The sequence below is a fragment of the Phyllopteryx taeniolatus genome, chromosome 6 (genome assembly GCF_024500385.1).
Source record: "Phyllopteryx taeniolatus isolate TA_2022b chromosome 6, UOR_Ptae_1.2, whole genome shotgun sequence".
Lineage (NCBI taxonomy): Eukaryota > Metazoa > Chordata > Actinopteri > Syngnathiformes > Syngnathidae > Phyllopteryx > Phyllopteryx taeniolatus.
Window position 1 is genome coordinate 17,740,977 of NC_084507.1, and position 18,677 is coordinate 17,759,653.

The following is an 18,677-nucleotide window of genomic DNA, read 5'->3' on the forward strand; positions in this document are numbered from 1 at the left end:
TTGTTAATATAGTTGAAATGACATCTACCAGCACTACTGATTATGAAGACCCTGGACTGTTTAGAATGTCATGGCAACACAGAGGCTGAAATCTGATTGGTCAGAAAAAAAAAAAAAAAATCCAAAACATTTGTGGAGATGCGGTAAGTAACAAGATGGGGAGACGAGAACCAGTCATGTCACTTTCCTCTGCACATACAAACAGAGTGTTTCAAACAGCCAACCACTCCCTTTGAAGCCAACAACACCTTTTTACTCTTTCATTTCCTGCCCCTCGCTTGAAGATACACGCCCCTGGTGAATGTCTCCCTCTTGTGGGTCACCACACAGCCACACATACTGGAAGTGGTACAGCTTAGCTAAATGCCACGAAATAAAGTGAATTAAACTGTTGGCAATGAATTCAGACAATTTCATTAAAAAAAAAGGGAATTTATGTTATTGTAGCTCAGTCCTTCTGACAGATCTCTTTAGATTGGTCTTGTCTGAGAGATTTACATTATTCAATATTGTGGCTGTGGTATTGAAAGTGCACTGCATGAAATATATTATATATATTGTGTAGGTAAAGGAAGCAACCAAAATGATGCCTCTCGGTATGATGCAGTGGCCTGGGTCTACCCTACATCACTGCAAACTACAGCCAAAGCGATAAGCATTAGTGTATTGTTAGTCATTTATTTAAACCAATTTGAGCTTTAAAGTCTATTTAATAATTAATATTTATTTATTTTAAATCTATTTACCTCCTAGTTGCATCTGCATTGACATTCCTATCTTATGAAGTGCAAGTTCCCTCATGCTGAGACCAAGGTATGCAGCAATGCACGCAACATAGTGCACGTCGAGCACGTAACGGTGGGGGCGTGTCTCAATTGATTCTGAAAACGCCGATTGGGTCATTTTTCCGTCACTCCGTAAAACTTGGCCAGTCAATTGATAAAAAAACGGAAGCCTTTCACCAATGACATCACAGAGTTTTCTCCTTTAATGCATTCCGAATGGTCCGGCATTGCTGTCAATCAACATGGCCATCTGTGATTGGTCAGAAATATTGTGGGCCGGCTGCGTGATATTTGTTGTTGTTTTCGTGGAGCGGAAGACGACAGTCGACGTTTTTACACTCGGTTGGACTCCCAAGTTCGAGAAAACAGTCATTTGAGCAATATAATTTTTTTTTGTAGAATAGTCAATTTGGTGATACGAGGGACTAGCGGAGACTTTGGGACTTGCTCTGTCATTGGGTCAAACCGTGTTTTAGCTGCCCGAAGGTACGTAAACCAGGAACGGCGCCTTGGTATTCAATCGCGACATACATGTTCCTCAAGGTTTGTGTTCACATCACTACACTTGAGCCACAATTTAGACAAATAGTACTCAAATTTCAATTTGACTCTATAAGGTTGTTGTTTATCGGGATATGGCTGTCGAAGCAGTGCTAGTTCGCTGTCAAGTTCAACACGGCTGTTGTGACGTGGCCTTGCTGTTGCTCAATGGCTGACGTTGTTTTGCTTCATTTCGACTCACCATGTGACAGAACGTGGGGACAAACAATGAGATAAGTGGGTGAACACGCTTGCAAAAAAAAAAAAAAAAAAAGTGTTTCGAGCTCCAGTCTGTTGTTGTTGTTTACAGCTTTTTGCCACACCCACGCTTGAAAATAGGGGCATGTGAACCCCCGATTATCGCGGGGGATACGTTACAAAGCCACCCGCAATAAGTGAAAATTCGCGATTTGGCTAGACCATGTAATTCTTTTTCTAGTTTTACTCCTCCTACACGTTTGAAACTGATGAAAACACACTTGAAACATTCATTGCCAATCCTAGTGTATCAGCATTTTTAGATCATTTTGACTGATTTTGCCAAGACTCACAGAATATTGTGTGTGTGTGTGTGTGTGTGTATATATATATATATATATATATATATATATATATATATATATATATATATATATACACTGAATCTACCAAATGAAAGAATAGACTTCCTTCTTTCACCAGCAACAAGTTTTGTTTCTACCCTTTTCTGTTCTTTAGTCATCAGCAGTAGAATATAGGTAGGTTTTATTTAATTTGTCCGTTTCTCCCAGAAACCAGAGAAAATAATTTTTTTAAATTTTATTTTAAACAAAAAAGATATGAAGCATGCAATACGCAATTTTTTTCCCCGTGATGTCCTTAACAACTAAACATTGGGTTTATTTCATGAACCGTTTAAAACGAACATTGAGGAATAGCTTTTGATATATATAAAAAAAAAAATTTAGGTAGCGATATGGGAGCGTTTGCCGTGTCGTCACCAAATGGTCACGTGGTGTCTCGGTTGGCATAAAGCCTTTCGAATTCAATGGCCGCCTGGGAGTCATCGAGTTATCCATCCATCCATTTTCTGAGCCGCTTATCCTCACTAGGGTCGCGGGCATGCTGGAGCCTATCCTAGCTGTCATCGGGCAGGAGGCGGGGTACACCCTGAACTGGTTGCCAGCCAATCACAGGGCACATACAAACAGACAACCATTCGCACTCACAGTCACACCTACGGGCAATTTAGAGTCTCCAATTTATGCATGTTTTTGGGATGTGGGAGGAAACCGGAGTGCCCGGAGAAAACCCACGCAGGCACGGGGAGAACATGCAAACTCCACACAGTCGGAGCCGGAGATTGAACCCGGGTCCTCAGAACTGTGAGGCTGACGCTCTAACCAGTCGTCCACCGTGTCGCCTCATCGAGTTATTCACACTTATTATTATTATTTTTTGTATTAATAACTGGCAGTGCGGCACGGTGGACGACTGGTTAGCACATCTGCCTCACAGTTCTGAGGACCGGGGTTCAAATCCCGGCCCCGCTTGTGTGGAATTTGCATGTTCTCCCTGTGCCTGCGTGGGTTTTCTCCCGGCACTCCGGTTTCGTCCCACATCCCAAAAACATGCATTAATTGAAGACTCCAAATTGCCAGTAGGTGTGAATGTGAGTGCGAATGGTTGTTTGTTTCTATGTGCCCTGTGATTGGCTGGCGACCAGTTCAGGGTGTACCCCGCCTTTCGCCCAAATATACCTGGGATAGGCTCCAGCACGCTCGTGACTCTAGTGAGGATAAGCAGAACAAAAGATGAATGAATGAATAACTGGCAGTGTCATGTTGCATTCTGGGATGTACATAAATGACAGGACACTTAACTTTATATTAACTTGTTTTGCGATATAATATAACGATATATATCACACCCTTCATCCATACATCCATCCATTTTCTTAATTGCGGGCGTGCTGCCGCCTAGCTCAGTTGACTCTGGGCGAGAGGCGGGGTAAAAATGATATTTGGCACAAAAGCAATGACAATAGATGAATCCTACATGAGGTAACTTGCATCTCATCTTAATTACTTCATGCCTGCATTCCTTTGGTGATATTTTACCTTTTATAGTAGGCCTACTATCGTAATTAAAATTCAGAATGGATTTGAGCCTTATACTTAACCAAATATGCAAACACACGTCACGTCTGGAGACCTTTCACATCTGAATATTTTCCAATCGCCAACCTAATGATTAACAGTTGTATACGTCAAGAGACTTATAGACTTTCATTAAATCTTTTACGTAGGCCTACATGAAAAGTTGTCGATCAAATACATCCTCTCAGGTCAGGCCAAGTGGACGGATTTGGGACACATTTGTCCGTAACTTCGTATTTAAGGCAAATCCTGGTTGCCGCTGTTGTTCACAAGCTTTGCTGCTTAACTTTGCTTGGCATCAGCTGGTCCAAACTTGTATACTGTGATAAATAGCCACAAAAACAAGGTTTCCCTGGCTTAACCAATATTATATAGAAGTGGATGGCGTTTCTGCCAATCATTGATTGGAAAAAAACATACAAAAATAGGTCAAGATGACGTTCAATGAACGCTCCCATGCAAGCCCCGAGTGACGCAACTCACCGAATGTCACGTCAGTCAAGTCGTATTGTTTAGAGTAGCAGTGTTCTTGTTGCCATGAATCAGCAGGAACATCTGTGCACAGGTGACATCGGCTCTCTGGTCTGTAAAGATATGACATGATGATTTTGTCTTGTGGGTGTGTTCCTTGTTTGACCACCAAGGAACAGACCCTGAGAGACATAAACAGGGAGACGCCACACCTAGAAATGTAGAACTCAAGAAGCCTTTTGGATTAAAGGTGAAAATACTTCAACAAACAAGAACAGTCCACTTGCCTTGATTCAACTTTTGTTGATAGAACAAGCCTGCGACCTAAGTGAGGAGAAGCGACTCAGAAAATGGATGGGTGGATGGATGAATAGAACAAAAACAGAAAATATGATTTTTTGTATGATTACATTTAATTCATACTTGTGTACATGTGTGAGGCACATCATTCATTGCTCAATAAATAACAAATGCTGTAAACATTCTATTGCTTCATGTCATTGTTTACGACTGAATGGCGCTCCTGCGGCTGCTGCGTGAGCCGAATTTGTACGTCGGAATGACGAATGATACACTCGCAATAGACTACGGCATGACTTTTGCAAACGAATAATCAATAAATTCAAATAATTAGATTTCCCAAAAAATCTTTGCCTCGAAGCATTGTTGTGATCATTTTTCCACATGGACTAATTTTACTCATGCACCACTGCGGTAGAAATAAGTTAGCGCGATGGTGGCAAGCCAGGAAGAAAGCGTACTAAAAGTCACAGATATGATCATAATATCTTTGGCTTTTAGCAATCCACACTGTACAACAATAATAACCGGATGTCACGTGCACATTTTGCAGCCCTATGGGGAGCACAAGCCAGTGCAAACTGTAGGCCGTTCCCAAGCCCGGATAAATGCAGAGGGTTGCGTCAGGAAGCGCATCCGGCTTCAAACTTCGCCAAACAAATATGAGCGTTCATCCAAAGAATTCCATACCGGATCGGTATGCAGTCAACCTGCAGGGCGCCAGTGGAAATTCAGCTACTGTGGGTCGAAGTCAAAGAAGAAGAGGTGGAAAGCGGGTTCTTTGGCAGAAAGAGAAGAGAAGAGGAAAGCACAGAGCCTAGAACTGAATGTGGGGACTTTGAATATTGGGACTATGACAGGAAAATCTCGGGAGTTGGTTGACATGATGATTAGGAGAAAGGTTGATATATTGTGTGTCCAGGAGACCAGGTGGAAAGGCAGTAAGGCTAGAAGTTTAGGGGCAGGGTTTAAATTATTTTACAATGGTGTCGATAGGAAGAGAAATGGTGTCAGGGTTATTTTAAAAGAAGAGTTGGCTAAGAATGTCTTGGAGGTGAAATGAGTATCAGATCGAGTGATGAGGCTGAAATTTGAAATTGAGGGTGTTATGTATAATGTGATTAGTGGCTATGCCCCACAGGAAGGATGTGACCAAGAGGTGAAAGAGAGATTCTGGAAGGAGCTAGATGAAGTAGTCCTGAGCATCCCAGACAGAGAGAGAGTCGTGATTGGTGCAGATTGTAATGGACATGTTGGTGAAGGAAATAGGGGTGATGGGTAAGTACGGGATCCAGGAAAGGAACTTGGAGGGACAGATGGTGGTAGAAAAGGATGCAAATGGCTGTAGTGAACACTTTTTTCCAGAAAAGGCAGTAACATAGGGTGACCTACAAGAGCGGAGGTAGAAGCACACAGGTGGATTACATTTTGTGCAGACGATGTAATCTGAAGGAGGTTACAGACTGTAAGGTAGTGTTAGGGGAGAGTGTGGCTAGACAGCATAGGATGGTGGTGTGTAAGATTACTCTGGTGGTGGGGAGGAAGATTAGGAAGACAAAGGCAGAGCAGAGAACCATTTGGTGGAAGCTAAGACAGGACGAGTGTTGTGCAGCTTTTCGGGAAGAGGTGAGACAGGCTCTCGGTGGACAGGAGGAGCTTCCAGAAGACTGGACCACTGCAGCCAAGGTGATCAGAGAGGCAGGCAGGAGAGTCCTTGGTGTATATTCTAGCATGACATGTATGCCAGGTTGGACACTAAAGAAGGAGAAAAGGATCTATACAGGTTGGCCAGACAGAGTGATAGAGATGGGAAGGATGTGCAGCAGATTGGGGTGATTTAAGGATAGAGATGGAAATATGTTGACTGGTGCCAGTAGTGTGCTAGATAGATGGAAAGACTACTTTGAGGAGTTGCGAGTACCCAGAGAGGAACTGTCGTACTCCATGCGGAAGTCTAGAGTGGCAGAGAAGTATGTTAGAATAATACAGGACATGTACGAGGGCAACAGAACAGTGGTGAGGTGTGCTGTAGGTGTGACAGATGAATTTAAGGTGGAGGTGGGACTGCATCAGGGATCAATCCTGAGCCCCTTCCAATTTGCAGTGGTGATGGATAGGCTGACAGATGAGGATAGACTGGAAGGGCCAAGTTTATAAAAACAGTGGTGAGGCCAGCCATTAGAGACCGTGGTACTGAAGAGACAACAGGAAGCAGAGGCTGGAGGTGGCGGAAATGAAGATGTTGAGGTTCGCTCTCGGAGTGACCAGGTTGGATAAAATTAGAAATGAGCTCATCAGAGGGACAGCCAAGGTTCGATGTTTTGGAGACGTCCAGAGGAGAAATAGTGAGTATATTGGTAGAAGGATGATGAGGATGGAGCTGCCAGGCAAGAGAGCTAGAGGAAGACCAAAGAGACGGTTGATTGATGTCGTGAGGGAAGACATGAGGGCAGTTGGTGTTTGAGAGGAGGATGCAGGAGATGGGCTTACATGGAAAAGGCCGACGCGCTGTGGCGACCCCCTAAAGGGACAAGCCAAAAGGAAAAGAAGAATGAAAAATAAATTTGTATCTGATTACTCTATTAACAAAGTAATTATCGATTCATAAAATATTGTTTACTGTAGCCCTAGAAGTGAATTTCCCTTGTAGATGAATAAATTATCTATTGATCTCTCGATTTATCGATCTATCAATTTATCCTCTGCTAATGTTGTGGTGAAGTCATAATTACATTAATATTTGTATGAAAAGCTTCTGTGCCTTAAATAATAACTGAACATGCCTTCGTACATTCTAGTGCATTGAGCACCGTTCGGAACCTCAAAATTTGCAATTTAGTTTGAACCGAAATAAACAAATATAAGTGATTTTAATATTATGCTAGTATTGCCAAATAGAACAGCATGATGGCAACAAAATATAAAACAAGATTATGCACGTATTATGTCATATTAATCGCAGACCACCGACTCCAGTCAAAATGTATGCGCATCGTGTACTTTACGACATCATAGACTGTTATATGTAATTAGCATCCATTTCATATTCCATTAAATGTTGTGGCACATGATTTACACCACATTACAAAGGAAGATTGCTTACATGAGTAGCATTCATGTGATTTTAATTATTTTTGTTCATCTCACTACATTTTGTTAAGTAGCTCACCACTAATAGGACAAAAATGTAGAGGCGTGCCTCATGTCTCACAACAGACTTGTCGTCATGTGGTGCTTAGTGATGTAATAATTTCTCCTTTGTCCGCACAATATAAAGCAGTTGTGTGTCATCTTAAATGCTTTCTGGTGACGTTGCGTCCAGATGGCAAGTCAGTACCAGCGCTCTGTACCGCTGGAGGTGAGGAGAGCGGAGGGAGAGCGTGTCCGGGCCAAGCATCCTGACAAGATACCGGTCAGCATGACAGCAAACTCTTATATTATTTTGCAGATGGCAACAAGGTATGAAACTCCCTCTTTTTTTTCTTTTTAATCTAACAGATCATTGTAGAGAGGGCCCAGAGGTCACGAGCTCCTGAACTGGATAAGAAGAAATACTTGGTGCCCTCAGATTTAACAGGTACTATTAACAAGCGTACATGCTGTGGTTGGTACAGCAATGGTTGTAGTTTTAGGTCAGGGGTGGGCAAAGTATGGCCCACCTAGCATTTACATTATCAAGAGTCAAGAGATTTGTTACATTTATTTAGCCCCCCCCCCCGCACCCCCCAAACATCGCTTCCCATTGAAATAAATTAAATGCCATTAATATGTCCCAGACTCACAAAATTCTCCAACAAAAAAATTTTGTAATGTGTTTTTTTAAAAAATAAGAAAACTAGTATTCTACACAATTTTAATTTATGAAAACATGTAGTAATAACATAATTAAATAGAATGTAAACAATGTTTAAGCCCCATGATTTCATGCTTCAATGCCCATGAGTGTTGCGCGCCCGCTGGTGTGCACGCCTTGGCCACAAGGGGGAAGTATAATACAGACTTTTAAAGGTGCCATACTGAACCAAACCAATTTTTTCTCATATTTATGATGTAATATTGGCTCTATGGTCCCTCAGTAAACATGTCAAATATGAATTAAAATTGTCCACGCATTCCTGAGTTCCAGAGAGGCCTGAAATCAGGTCATTTGAATCTCTCGAGCTTATCTACGTAAGATCTCTGCCTTCCCTTTCCGCTCCCAAGTCTGCGCAGTCAGCTTAACAAACATCCCGCCCCCCTCAAAAAATGTGCGACTGTGAATTTGCAAATGCCAAACCGTGTATATTCAGTATTCACTGTACATTTAATTTAGTTATTTTATGAAATAATAGGTTTGTTAATTAATGATCATTTAATTAATTCATTACAACAACATAAAAAATAGCCTAAATTATGTTTTTAAAATATACTATTTTACATGCATAAAAATGTTTGCCCACCCCTCTTTTGTTATGCTTCTTTTCTTGTTAATTGCGCAAAACTCTGCTGATTATCTCATGTCGTTTCCTGCCGTCTCTTCCCCTCAGTGGGGCAGTTGTGTTTCCTCATCCGCCAGCGTGTGTCATTGAGACCAGAGGAGGCGCTCTTCTTCTTTGTCAACAACTCCTTGCCCCCCTCCAGTTCACCTCTTTCTGCAGTCTATGAGGTAAGAAGGGCATTTTTTCACCTGTGTTGCTTCACTGTCACAAGTAGAGCAGTATCATTGTAGGGATTGTTCAACAGTTCACAAATGATAATGACATTATTATTTGCATTTTGTATTTGCCATAGATTTGCTTTATCTCTCTGTACACCAAACAAACTTTGAATCAGTTTGTTTCCAACATATTATTTCCCCAGCATTAACTTGCATCAATTTCCACAGAAATATTAAAAATAAAGAGGTACCTTGACTTAGGAATGACCCAAGTTTTCAAGAAAAGAGCTTTCAAGTCAAGTCTATTTGTATAGCCTTAATCACAAAAGTGTCTCAAAGAGCTTCACAGCCCCACAGTTGACAAGGTCGTCGACATCCCCTGTGACCCGAATGTGTTTTTTAGTTATTTTTTTGAATTGCGAGCAAAAATTTGCGTTACGAGTGCTAATGGCGGTAGCGAACTTCACAACAAGCAGCAGATAGTAAACAGTTCTTAATTTTTGGGAGAACTGTCAAGTACTTCCAGCTGTCTATTGCCATTCCCAGTTGAAATGTAAACAAAAAATGTGAATTACGTGTGGTGTAGTTCATCAAACCACATAACTTGCGTCTAATGCTTAATGCTTTAATGCTAACGCACAATGCGAAACGCCATAGACTGGTTAACGAGACTAGCATGAATGCTGCGGTTGTTATAACCTTTCAGCAACAGATATTGGAACAGATGGTGCACCAACACATGTAGGAAGACAATATAACAATACTTCCAGTCATATGTTCTTTATCCTTTGTGAAAAACAAGTAATATTACTGCAGCTTACTGAGTCAATTAGATGTGAAACTCATCTTAGTGCATTATGAATGAATGTATTATACTGCCCCCTGGTGGCCAAGGATACACACCATGTTGCACAAAGTGTTTAATTCTTTACATTCTATTTAATTATGTTAGTACTTTTGTTTTACAAAATGTTTCTTTTTTTTCTGGGGCTGGAATGGATTAATGGTCTTTCGATTTATTTGAATGTATAAATATTATTTGAGATAGAAAAATGTAACTTGTACTGCCTTACGTTCCAGGAGCACCACGAAGAAGACCTGTTCCTCTACATGACCTACAGCAACGAGAGCGTCTACGGTGCCTGAAGGGAGCATACCGCCAGGTTGGCCTGGATGGCGAAAACGAGAAAGAGGGGAGATGGGAGACGCCATTATTATTCTCTATATTAGTGTACGAGTAATCACGTGGTGGGGAAAAAGTCTGAAGGTTGCAGTTTCATTTATTATTAAATGTTTACTTAAAAAAAAATCCTTACATGGTGAAAGAAAAATGAAAAAAGGAAGAAAATTGATGGAAAAGGAAGTGGTCTCATGATCTTGGCCAGAGCTCCCCTCATCTTTCTCATGTGTATTTAATGAATATAGTTTTGTTTTTGTAAATTGAGCAATCATGAACTTTTTTTTTTTGTGTGGCAAATAAAGATTACAAAAGCATTGTAAAGAGCAGTTTATTTTAGCATATCATGTCACATCACACTTTTCTCAATGCTTTTTCCTTTCCCTGGATTCACCTTGAATTAGATGTGAAACTCATCTTAAAAAAAAAAAAAAAAATTTAGAGGAAGGCCAAATACAAAGACAGAGAATCTTAATAAGGGGAAGTATTCATTCTTCAACAAGCAGCTGAAGACTGGACACGTCTGGGAGCAGAACATGTTTTTTCTCCCCTGATTGCACATTTTCACGGTAAAAACTTCGTCTTGACACGCAACTTTCTGTTATCAGCAATTACCCTCTGATGATGAGTTACATAACATAGCAGCCATTCAACCCAAGGAGGATTCAAGGAATCATGGAGATGCAGGAGCACGCTGCCGAGACAAAACGTCAAGAGGATAAGGCAGCAAAGGAACCTATGCTGGAAGTGAAAGGGCAAGGGAATCCATATACACTTGCCGATAACCCACTTTGTAAGTATATATTTTTTTCTTTTATATAGCGAGTCTTACCCACACACATTGACGATGGATCATAACCACTAAAGGCATACATAGTCTTATTATTGACCTTTTTTTTTCTAATAGAACAAATTTGACATCATTTTAGGACTTAACAAATTTCATATAGTTTCTGTTCAAATGTGTGCTCTTTATTTTGGTTTACCAGCAGAGGAAGTGCAACCAAGCGACTATATAGGACTGCAAAAGCAATCTGAGGATATCTATTCGAATGTTTTGGAACCACCCAAACAACCAGGTATATTTAACTGCAATAATGTATGTGTTTGTAAAGTACATCTGTAAAAAAAAATTAAAAAACGGGCCATAGCATGCCTGGGACACAAGGGCGTGTCTCCATAACAGTGTGGCTAAGCTTCAATAGATTGATAAGAAAGTGACGTTAATTTTCTTGAAAAAAGGATCAAAAGCAGAAGTTGTGGGATTTTTTTGTGCCCAAATTATTGCTGACTATCTAGTGTCATTTTATAATGTATTTATTAATGTGCTTCATTTTTCTTATTTTATTTTTGGTTTGTTTTAAATTATTTGTATTTTATTATTTTTACGAGTATTCATCTTGCATGAAAAATCATTTGGCAAGCCACAATATTTCATTAAAACGGTGAATGACCCAAATTAAATGTGCATAAGTTAAATGTGAGGAAAAAAATAAACAACTTAATATGGAATATTTTCATATATTTGAACTTCTCGCTGAGCTTTTTGGTGGTGAAACCTTGAGGCTTAAAATACAAAACAGCTTTCATTCTAGGTTTGCATGCAATATGCTTTCAGTTATACAGAAATTTGTAACAAATTAACAATTATCTTAAATTTATGAAATCCATATAAATGGATTGACAGATATAAATGTAAAATAATAACATTGTATGTATTTATTATATTGTGGACAATATGTCGCGCAATGAAAACTGACTGAAACTGGAATACAATATGAACAAAAACCTCAAAAGCTGTATGAAAAATATAAAGGTGCATCTCAATAAATTAGAACATGGTAGAAAAGTTCATTTTAAGTCAATTCAAAAAGTGAAAGTCACGTATGTATTCTATAGAGTTATTAACCACATAGGAGACTACATTGGAGAAGCGCCATTTCCTACCTAATTTCTAAAATTAAAATATCTTTTGATTGTTTCTTATGTAATATTAAATTTTCTTGATGTGTGTATCTTGGGTTTTTGTTAACAGTAAGATATAATCATCAAAATTATGAAAAATGTAATTTTAAAATACAATACAGTGGTGCCTTGTGATATGATCATACTAGTGACCCAACTCACGAGATTTTCGAGATACGAATAATCTTTCGGCCGATTCCTTGATTTGACTTGCGAGCAAAATCTTGAGATACGAGTGCTGTATGGCGGCACGTAACTCCTTTCCATCATTTGGTTCCAAATCTTGCTATTTTACATCCTATACCTTTCAGACTGTAGTTACTTACTCTTTATTCAAACTTTATTTCAATATTTTTAGATAATATATTTTTATTATCCTTCTACATCATTTTGAAATCTACTAAATCATGAAATTTTACTATCTTAATGGCACACGATTCCACCCCCCCCCCCCCTCCCCCCATTTTATTTTTATTTATTTATTTTTAAACCTGTCCTATTCAGCTGCATGGTTATGCAGAATGGGGGCTCTTTATGCCTTTTATGCTGGAACAGTTTTGCTGTGTAACAGGGGAGTTTGAAATACTCCCTCTGTGTGTGTGTGTGTTTAAATTATTGTGATGTTTATTGAAAATTCAGCAGGACAGAACCAGGTTTGAGAGGACAAAGAAACAGAACAGACACAGGGAATAGGGGTACAAATCAAAGCAAAACAATAGTTGAACAATGTATATACAATATCTGACTACAAGTGACGTTACAAAGGAGTCATGTTATTATTTGTGAACAGGGGGACTTAATGAAGTGAAATAAACGGGAATTATTCAAACTGGTATCTCAAGGCACCGCTGTAGTTATAGGTGTAACAAACATGAAAACTACAGCGCTGTATATGGGTCAAAAACAAGCGAGTTTTAAAGTCGTCAAGTGGTCGCTTGACTCACGCACTCCATGAATTAGTTTCACTATTATGCCCTGAGTGAAACAGATAAGATGTTCTGGGAATGAGATAAAAGGCCGCCCAAACGTTGCAGTCAGGGACACAGTCGGTAAAGTAGAGTCACGGGACAGTTGTCTTTGTCCATCCATCCCTCCATTTTCTGAGCCGCTTCTCCTCACTAGGGTCGCGGGCGTGCTGGAGCCTATCCCAGCTATCATCGGGCAGGAGGCGGGGTACACCCTGAGCCGGTTGCCAGCCAATCGCAGGGCACATACAAACAAACAACCATTCGCACTCACATTCACACCTACGGGCAATTTAGAGTCTCCAATGCATGCATGTTTTTGGGATGTGGGAGGAAACCGGAGTGCCCGGAGAAAACCCACGCAGGCACGGGGAGAACATGCAAACTCCACACAGGCGGGGCCGGGGATTGAACCCCACACCTCAGAACTGTGAGGCTGACGCTCTAACCAGTCGTCCACCGTGCCGCCCAGTTGTCTTTGTGTTCATCAAAATGAGCAGCGAGAATATTACAGATAACAAGTCCCTCAGTGTAGTTGGAAAGTTTTTTCTGACTTGGAATACATTGCCAATAACTCCAACTAACATATCTGATGTCTCCCTTGTTTATCAGCCAAACAGCCCCAAGGTTCCGTGAGGACTTACCGTGTTGCATGCTTGATCCTGACCGTGCTCTGCTTGGTGCTGCTGCTGGTTGCCATCATCCTCATGATAAAAAGTGAGTTTGTGCAGCAACTCGTCTCACAGGGGATTTATTATAAGTGGCCAAACATTTGCAAACATACCAATACAGTGGTGCCTTGAAATACACATTTAATTCATTACGTGACTATGCTAGTAACTGGAAACACTCGTATCTCAAATCTAGACATTACTCCGTTCCAGCCTTCTCCCCAAAAACAACTCCATAAAAAAACATACAGCAATGACTTAATTAGAATTAAACCGTTTTTGTCACCTGCATCTGTTTAACGGCCATTATGCTGCTCTTTCTGGTGTGCCCACCTTGGCCACCTGGGGCTAGTATAAGACAGACAAATATGCTGTTCATTGAGGCATCTCAACTTCTCCCAGCTCATCAGTGCAGCACGAATAGTAGTCGTTCTGTGAGTATATTGTCTGTCTACATCAGTTGCTACACTGTTTGTGTTCAATCCATTGCTTAGTGTCATAGCACCACAACATAGAAGCTATGTGCTTGTTTTAAATACACAAAGTGTAATTCTTTTTGTTTTTGCCACAGTACTGTGAAGTGAGTGAAACTCAAGATCACTGCCACTATGCCGCGTTCGTATCTCGAGTCTGTGCTCTTCCCGAAATACACAAATGTATTCCTTCCTCCCCCAAACTCATATCGTGATATACAAGTTTCATATATCAATTGATAGTTGCCAGTCTGTTATACTGCTGCATACCTCCCCCCAACCTTTTGTACTAATTTCTAGTGAAAACGGGATCGACCGCCTGCCCGGTGAGCCCAGTGAGTTGGGCTCCGCCAACGTGCAACATGGAGCAGTGCAGGGCTTTTACTTCTCAAGCTCGAGACCAATGTGAGTGTGACACAATTAAAGTGACTGCATTGGTGCATGGATGGATGATTATTACGGGAAGCCGTTTGAGCTTGTATTCGATATCCTGATATCTAGTTTAAGGACCATATATTAATATGCTCTTTGTCCTCACGAGTAGGACAACATTGGCAAACTATGACATGTTACTAGTGAGGGAAAATATTTTATTTTATTTGATTAGCTTTCAATCAATCAATCACTTAAAAAAAAAACATCAATTACAAGTTACAATATTATTTCAATTTCTTTTGTATATGCCTTTGTCATTTATATTTTTTTACTGCTTTAATTTGAAGCATACTTTTAAAAAGTGAAAGCGAATCTACACATTTTCAGGGTAATGTCTTAGTCATTCCACAAAATAACACCTCTAACAGAGACATCTTTGTTTTATATTGTGTCAGGGCTGCGTAAACACCCGTGGTTGGACCCTAAAGCAAACACAAACAAGCTGAACAAGTTTATTGTATTTATTTAACAAAAGAGGATTAGATACTCTTTCTATCTCCATGGAATGTACTGTGATTTTTAAATTTTTTTTTATTAGTTTAGTGCAAAAAATGATAAACTTTGTTTTGTTTACATTTTGCGGTAATTTATTTACATCAAAGTAGTTCTTAAAGATTAAATGCAAATACTGTACTTAAAAGTTATGTAAATACAACTGAAGTGTACTTGAAAAATGTACTTTACTGGATAAAAAAAAGGCTGTATGCACAGCTACAATGTTCATTCTAGTACATTAGATTGTATTTCATGTTTAAAAGTTTTTTTGTCTTTAATTGAGTGATTCTTTTGCGTACGACTAGAGAGAGCCCATGTGACATTAGTGGTACTCATACCAGACTTTAACAATAACTGCCATAGGCTATTGTATTTCCTCAAATAGAGGCCCCTACTTGAATAAACACACCTAGTGCACCATCCGCTTAAAATAAAGGCCTCCTTTTTTCCCATCAGGAAGAAAAAGACATTTGTTGTATTGTATTGTATTGTTGTATTATCTTTACTTTGGCCATGTTTTTCACCGAGTAGCACAATATGTGTGTATACCCTGCTTTAGGTTACTGTTGTCACCAGTGCCCCCCCGGGTGGCTGAGACTGGACCAGTCCTGTTTCTTCTTTTCCACGTTCAGGCTGAACTGGGAGGAGAGCCGGAGGAACTGTTTGAGGCAAGGAGGATCTCTGGTCGTGGTCAGCCGCCACAAAGTCCAGGTGGTTCTCATGCTGATCATTGTGCTCCTGGCACCACTTAGCATCATTGATGGCAATTTTTTTGCACATTGTTGTTGTTTAAATGCCATTGCTGATTGTCCATTCTAGACCTTTCTGACTCAAAATGGGAACGGCTTAATATACTGGATCGGATTTCGGAAGAGCAGAGGGGTTCAGTGGATCTGGGTGGACAACACCACCCAGGAAGAGAGGTGATCTGACTGTAGTTTATGTTTTTTGTTTTGAACATTCTGGTTGAACATAACAAGAATACAAAAATACATAAAAACAAACACTCAACAATCCATCCATCCATTTTCTGAACCGCTTATCCTCACAAGGGTCGCGGCGATCGTGCTGGAACCTATCCCAGCTATCTTCAGGCAGGAGGTGGGGTACACCCTGAATTGGTCACCAGCCAATTGCAGGGCACATATAAACAAACAACCATTCACACTCACATTCACACCTACGGGCAATTTAGTGTCTTCAATCAACCTACCATGCATGTTTTTGGGATGTGGGAAGAAACCGGAGTACCGGGAGAAAACTCACGCAGGCACGGGGAGAACATGCAAACTCCACACAGGTGGGGCCGGGGATTGAACCCCGGTCCTCAGAACTGTGAGTCAGACGCTCTAACCAGTCGTCCACCGTGCCGCACTGCCAGTTATTAATAAACAAAAAAAAAATAAGTGTGAATAACTCGATGACTTCCAGGTGGCTTTTGACTTCGAAAGGCTTTCTGCCAACCGAGACACCACGTGACCATTTGGTGACGACACGGCAAACGCTCCCATATCGCTACATACATTATTTTTTTTTATATCAAAAGCTATTCCTAAATGTTCGTTTTAAATGGTTCATGAAATAAACCCAATGTTTAGTTGTTAAGGACATCACGGGAAAAAAATGCGTATTGCATGCTTCGTTTTTTTGTTTAAAATAAAATTTTAAAAATTTGGTAGATTCAGTGTGTATACATCGACAAAATCAGTCAAAATGATCTGCCGCCCCTACTAGAACATCTAAACTTTATTTGGGGTTAATCAGAGGCACTTTAAGTTGTGGCAGCTGTGTGCTGACTCCCAATTAATGTTTTAATGTGATTAATTCCCCAGTGATATAAGAAGGGTGTGCACACTTCTGTAAACACTCTGTTATTCCCCCCCACACCTCCAATTGTACAGGTTATAGGTAGAAAAGTGAATTTTTTTTTTTTTTAATTTATCTTGGTGTAATTTTTTTATACCACAAAAACCTAGATAGATAGATTGTAAAATAATACAAACAGTGATGTTTTTTGTTTTGCTTTGCAGCTACTGGGGAGCAGATTTGACAGCGGGGGACTGTGCGATACTTAACAGCAACGGTTTTCCCGAGAGCAACTGGATGATGTCTGCCTGCGGCTCATACACGTACTTCATCTGTCAGATGAACCTCGGAATCGCAGCTCAATCAGGAGCCTCCTCTCCTTCCTCCAACTGAAGAAACCTAAATGATAGATGCTCTGCAAGTTGAGATACATAGCACTGTATACTGTCCGTAGCAATTTGTAGCCACTATTTCTTATATATCATACGCTTAACACAATTATTACCCCACCTGTCACTAGGCTTTAACACGCACTCTTTTATTTTCAGTGGGCTCTCAACATTTACCATTTTAAAAAGGATTGAGAAATTTGAAATTTAAATCACCTTTTCAAACCCCGGAATTATTCATTAATTAAACGATTAAAACAAACATTTTCTGGAATGGAAGTAACTCATTTGTCGAGAAATAATCATTTGCTTTATTTAAAATATATATATATTTTATTTGTAAAACAGTAAGATTTAAACTTAACACACATTGATAATCTTGACATTTCGCCTTAAAAATGATATTTTGGCTAAAGAGCTTTGTACATTAGCAATGCTGTTCATGTGGCATAAACCTTACATTGGGTGCTGATCTAATACATTTGTTAAGCATTCTGTACGGTTCACAGTACAGTTCACAGAAAAGACTTGCTTACATTGGCTTGAGCCTCTCTCTGACTCTGAAGAACACAGAAGAGCAATGCACAGTTAAACTAAAATGGGAGGCAGTTGAGGAAAGAAGAAAGAAAGGCATATTCACACAGCTATTTTATCTTGTCCTTGAGAGAAAAGGGAGGCTGGTAGAGCCACTGATAATGGAGGAGAAAACAATTAAGCTACTAGGTACATTTGAAAAAGTAACACGAGAACAAAGATCTATTGACGTAATAAAAATCACACAGCAACTATGGGATAATTCAGTATAATAAAAGACTATAGACTATATTTTGTCATAAGTGAAAGTGGGAAATTATGCAATTTTATTTAATTTGTCTGGAAATGATCATTTATTTATGACAAATAATGTATCTTTGGTCATCTATCAATGTCAGCAGAAGTGTGACAGGCAGAACCATTAAAGCAGAACCAGCTGTGTGTTTAAATAAATAGGCCCAGGTTTCACACTAAGTACATTATACTCATTATTTTATGTACTTTTTGTGACATTGTGCCTTAATCTACTGCATTAGATTGTGCAATTGTACCTAATGGTATGGCCAATGAGTGTATGCTACTCTATACTATATTAATTTCATATACATTTCCAATTGCCTTAGTCAAATATGTTGAATTATAACTACGTGGAACTAAAAGCCTTGAATTATGCTACAATAAAGTTTTATTGTCACATAAATATGCTTGTGCAGCACTTTATTCTCTCTTAGCATTCAGTCCCCTCCAAAAGTATTGGAACGGCAAGGTCAATTCCTTTGTTTTTGTTGTATACTGAAGACACTTGGGTTTCAGTTGAAGAGATGAATATGAGACAAAAGTTCAGAATTCCAGCTTTCATTTCATGGAATTAAATCTAGATGTGTTAAACAACTCACG

The 18,677-nt window shown here is 39.7% G+C and overlaps 2 protein-coding genes across 5 annotated transcripts; both read left to right on the forward strand.

Moving 5' to 3' along the window:
* Positions 1–1,065: 1,065 nt before the first annotated feature.
* zgc:92606 (uncharacterized protein LOC100000242 homolog) lies at positions 1,066–10,364 on the forward strand. Of its 2 annotated transcripts, none has more exons than XM_061775900.1 (5): positions 1,066–1,271; positions 7,515–7,646; positions 7,733–7,811; positions 8,761–8,879; positions 9,951–10,364. In XM_061775900.1, the coding sequence occupies exons 2-5, from the start codon at positions 7,557–7,559 to the stop codon at positions 10,014–10,016; spliced, it is 354 nt and encodes a 117-aa protein (XP_061631884.1). In that variant the 5' UTR covers positions 1,066–1,271; positions 7,515–7,556; the 3' UTR covers positions 10,017–10,364. The 2 variants fall into 2 exon arrangements, with proteins under 2 accessions (XP_061631884.1, XP_061631883.1); XM_061775899.1 differs by having other exon boundaries at positions 1,069–1,271; positions 7,557–7,646.
* A 113-nt stretch (positions 10,365–10,477) lies between these two features.
* Positions 10,478–18,480, forward strand: LOC133479233 (CD209 antigen-like protein E). 3 transcript variants are annotated; one of them, XM_061775894.1, is made up of 8 exons: positions 10,478–10,616; positions 10,690–10,840; positions 11,037–11,126; positions 13,590–13,694; positions 14,422–14,526; positions 15,611–15,762; positions 15,871–15,974; positions 17,082–18,480. In XM_061775894.1, the coding sequence occupies exons 2-8, from the start codon at positions 10,723–10,725 to the stop codon at positions 17,248–17,250; spliced, it is 843 nt and encodes a 280-aa protein (XP_061631878.1). In that variant the 5' UTR covers positions 10,478–10,616; positions 10,690–10,722; the 3' UTR covers positions 17,251–18,480. The 3 variants fall into 3 exon arrangements, with proteins under 3 accessions (XP_061631878.1, XP_061631877.1, XP_061631879.1); XM_061775893.1 differs by having other exon boundaries at positions 10,693–10,840; XM_061775895.1 differs by having other exon boundaries at positions 10,479–10,616; positions 10,707–10,840.
* The last annotated feature ends 197 nt before the right edge of the window (positions 18,481–18,677 follow it).